Genomic DNA, 4,285 nt, shown 5'->3' on the forward strand with positions numbered 1-4,285 from the left:
AGGGCTCCCTTCCTTCCCCAGCCTCCTTGGGGGTGGGGGTGGGAGGGGTGGGGGCTGGGGAAGGAAAGAGAGAGAAAAGGAGAGGGGAAGCCCGTCTCTCTCTCTCTCCCATAACTTTCCATGACCTAGATCACAAGATGTAACTTTCCACCCAGATATCAGCTCGATTGTGAGTCAGGTTGTCCAGCTTTTGCCCAGGCCACGGGACAAAGATGGCACTGGTCACCCTCACGGACAACCTCCGAAGGCATCTGGAGCAAGGCAGATCGGCAGTGCTATTGTTGCTGGACCTGTTGGCAGTGTTCGACACGGTCGACCATCAGCTCCTGATCCACCACCTGGCCGACACTGGGCTCCAGGGGCCTGCCTTGCAGTGGCTCGCCTCCTTCCTCCAAGGTCGGGGACAAAGGGTGGTGCTGGGGGAACAGCTCTCCCGAAGGCACTCAGGGGACTGTGGGGCGCCTCAAGGGGGGGGGCGCTGTGTCCCCAGTGTGCTATTCGACATCTACATGCACCCCCTTGCCCAGATGGCCCACGGAGACATGGGCTGGGATGTCACCGGTATGCAGATGACACCCGGCTCTATCTGCTGTTCGGTGGCCGGTCTTGACTCTAAACCGGAAGACCTGGACTGGGCGTCACAAGACATGGCTGGGTGGCTTAGGCTGAGCCCACTGAAATTGAATCCGGCGAAGACGGAGGTCCTGTGCCTGAGTCGGGGCGGGCCAAGGGCAGGGATCCCACTACTCCCAGCCTTCGATGGGGCTCCTCCGTTGGTGCCAGTGATGGAGGAGAGGCGCTTGGGCCTGCTGCTGGATATATGCCTCCTTCGCGGTGGAGGCCCCAGTAGCCGCCACTGGCAAGTCTGCCTTTCACCAGTGGCAGGAGTGGCAGAGGACCCTGCGTCCCCTGGAGCCGACAGAAACAGCCTGTGGGCCACCAGGTTAGTTTGGCCGCCACCATCTGATAATCTAATGATATTAATTTGTTAGGGTTATTTAATGTCTAGCACCTTTCAATGTAAAATACTGCAGGCGCTGGAATATCAGGGTGATTATTAAGGCAGTAAACTGGTCAATGCAGACCAACGACAACACATTGGCAGAGACTGTGTAAAAATGTTTTTAGCCTGACCCCACAGAACCTGGCACCAGATGAGCAGGTATGGCTAGGGCATGGCAAAGCTACGCTGCCCTGCTGCAAGAGGCCCCGCCCCACCCACCCACCCACCCACCCACCTTGACTTCAGATCAGGAAGCACCCGTAAGCAGCCAAGGGATGGCCAGGCAGATTGATAGGGGAGTGGAGAGCCCTTTACAAACCCTTCTCCCAAACCAGCCCTTCGAGCGGCGGAACACAGCAGGTAACACCCACTGGCAGCCAGTGTGGTTCTCTGGACCTGGCACACCGTTGTGCTTTACAACAACAATTCAGGTTTCATAGACACCTCCCTCCATTCAGATGAAATGCCACTCTGACACCTACTCTTTTGAGTGCGGTTCTCCAGCCAGTCCCCCGTCCACCTAACTGTCCCAGAGTCCACTCCACAGTCCTCCAGTTTACCCGTCATCAGGAGGACATCATGGGGGACCCTGCCGGAAGCTTTGCCTCAACAGTGCCCATCAGGAATGGAGCTGCCAGAGTTGGGCTGGAAGACATGCCACTGGGCCCTCCTCTGCTGAGCGGATGGCGAGAGAGAGAGAGAGTGGGCGGAGCCTCTCAAAACGCAGGAGCCGACACCCTGGCCTGGCGAGCCCAGGCAATTCAGGTCAAGGGAATGCTGCTGGTGCTGTTCACCTGGGTTTCAGTAAAGGAGGATCCAAGGAGGACGTGGACAGAACGGAGCAGGGGTGCAGAGGAGCGCGACGAGGACGACTGGGGGCCTGGAGACCAGGAAGCCCTGCGAGGAAAGGCTGAGGGACTCCTTGGGAAGGTTCAGTCTGGAGAAGAGGAGGTTGGGGGGGGGGCACACAGAATGGCTCTCTTTTGAAGTATTTGGAGGGCTGTCGCCTCAGAGGGAGCTGTTCCTGTGGGCAGCAGAGGAGAGGACTCGCAATCATGGGTTTAAGTTGAGGGCGGGGAGGCACCGGCTGGATCTTAGGGAAAACTTTCTGACAGTCAGAGTTGTTCAGCAGTGGAATCAGCTACCTAGGGAGGTGGTGAGCTCCCCCTCCCTGGCAGTCGTGGAGCAGCGGCTGGACAAACCCTTGTCTGGGATGCTCTAGGCCAGTGATGGCAAACCTTTCAGAGACCGAGGGCCCAAACAGCGACCCAAAACCCACTTATTTATCGCAAAGTGCCAACACGGCAATTTAACCTGAGTACTGAGGTTTTACTTTAGAAGAAACAACTCATACATTAACTTAAGATGATCCAAACAAAGTAAGGAAAGCAATCCCAAATGCTTATGTTTACTTAAAATTATTTGGCAGAGAATTCGACACTTTCATGATGGTCTGGGCCTGGCTGGGGCGATGGCACGCGTGCCCACAGAGAGGGCTCTGAGTGCCACCTCTAGCACCCATGCCATAGGTTCGCCACCACTGCCCTAGTCTGACACTCCAACCACTGAACAATACCGTTTCTCAGTCCATGATGTCTGGGTGAGGAAATAACTTTACCTGTCACACCAGCCTGCTCTGGCTTGGACCATCGTGAGAGAAGAGTCTCCAAGACAGTCACGTGAACACACATGAAGCTACAGGGGGTTGGACTAGATGACCTTTGAGATCCCTTCTGGGCCTGGCTGGGGCGATGGCACGCGTGCCCACAGAGAGGGCTCTGAATGCCAACTCTGGCACCCGTGCCATAGGTTCACCACCACTGCTCTAGGCTGATCCTGCATCGAGCAGCAGGAGGTTGGACGAGATGGCCTGCAGGGCCCCTTCCAACTCTGGGTTATTCTGTCATTTGGGGTCTGTTGCTCAGTGGTCAGTTACTTCATACTTTGCATGCAGAAAAGCCCAGGTTTGGTTGCCGGTCACTAGACTCAAAAAAGGTGGTGCAAAGCAGGACTAGGAGACAACTCGGCATGGGAGGATCACTGACCTCAAGGGAGTGGGGCTATGAACTTCGGGGGGGGGGGGACTTCCCCTTTGCTGAGGCACCTGAGATGGAGGGGGGGCTCTGTGCCTTCCCACTGGGGTGGCTGCCTGTTCAGTCACCCTACAGGACAAAGGCTCAGAGGAGGCACCCATTCCAGGACCAGTTTATTTAAGGGCCAGCTCTGCTGCTGCTGGGGCCCCAGGGCCCGCTTGGTCTCCGAGAGAATGAGGAGAGCTTCCGGGGGCTGAGGCACAGCAGGCCGGCCTCCCTCCCTTCCCTGTGAAGGTCACGCAGGGCATTCAGAAGGCAGAAGGAAGCCGTTGTGAGACGGGGCCTCTCCTGCAGCCTCGCTTTCTGAAAAAGAACAGCACACACACACACCCCACACACACACGTGCACGGCTCAGTGCATCAGGGAACACACAGCCCCGCAGAGGTGCTGCCGGTGCTCCCCGGGCTGGCACGCAGGGCCTCTGGCCGCTTCGCCAGCTGCCTGTCTTCCCCTCCCCTCCCCTCCCCGGCAGGGAGCATGGTCTACCCTTCTGGCCCCAGGATGCATCACACAAAGCGGCAAGCCCAGAGCTCAGACGTGGCTTTAATGGGGGGGACGGGTGCAGGCAGCGCCTACCGACTGCTCCTGCGCAGAACAACTTGGATGGGGAGAAGAGTCTGCAGGAGGTCCTCGGGGGGGTGGTGCTGTTTAGTGATCACAAAAAGTTTGAACTTCTCTGTTCGAGCGGCCTGGAATTCGGTGTCTGCGTATTCTGGCCCGTCTGTTGGTCTCAGCAGGGACAGATACCTGTTGAAGTGAGGACAGAGCACATCGGCAGGGCAGAGGGCCTCGGGCAAGACGGAAGAAACAGCTCCTCCTGCCTGCGTCAGGGGCCACCGGTAGACATCCCCTCTCCGCCCCAGACCGCCTGGCCCCCCCCCCGCTTGTCTCCCTTCCTCGCCCCCTCCCCACATCTGCCTTGTCTGGCAGAAATCTTGTTCAGCTTCTTTTTGCAGGCCTCTCTCTGCCTGTGACCCAGCTCACACTGAGGCCCAAGTAGCTGGGAGCGCTGGACCTGCTGATATCTATCTGCCTGCCTGCCTGCCTGCCTGCCTGCCGGCACAAACAGCACTACAAAGGGGGGTGTGTGAGAGAGGGGGAGAGACAGAGCAAGTGCACACATGACCGTTGCAGCCTCTTCTCAACCAGCAGCTGCGCAAGTTCAAGGCGGGGGGGGGGGATCTGAGT

At 58.0% G+C, this 4,285-nt stretch overlaps 1 protein-coding gene across 1 annotated transcript in view; it reads right to left on the reverse strand.

The window, feature by feature from the left end:
- Positions 1-3,203: 3,203 nt before the first annotated feature.
- The window catches only part of LOC107115305 (putative IQ motif and ankyrin repeat domain-containing protein), a 3,936-nt gene continuing 2,854 nt past the window's right edge, over positions 3,204-4,285 (reverse strand). The window contains exons 5-6 of the mRNA XM_015416986.1: positions 3,674-3,844; positions 3,204-3,399 (exon numbers count right to left, since the gene is read on the reverse strand). Of these exons, the coding sequence (XP_015272472.1) occupies positions 3,345-3,399; positions 3,674-3,844 (226 nt within the window). The 3' untranslated portion in view covers positions 3,204-3,344. The remainder of the gene's footprint in view (positions 3,400-3,673; positions 3,845-4,285) is intronic.

This window comes from Gekko japonicus, unplaced genomic scaffold (assembly GCF_001447785.1).
Source record: "Gekko japonicus isolate JY-2015 unplaced genomic scaffold, Gekko_japonicus_V1.1 scaffold505, whole genome shotgun sequence".
Lineage (NCBI taxonomy): Eukaryota > Metazoa > Chordata > Lepidosauria > Squamata > Gekkonidae > Gekko > Gekko japonicus.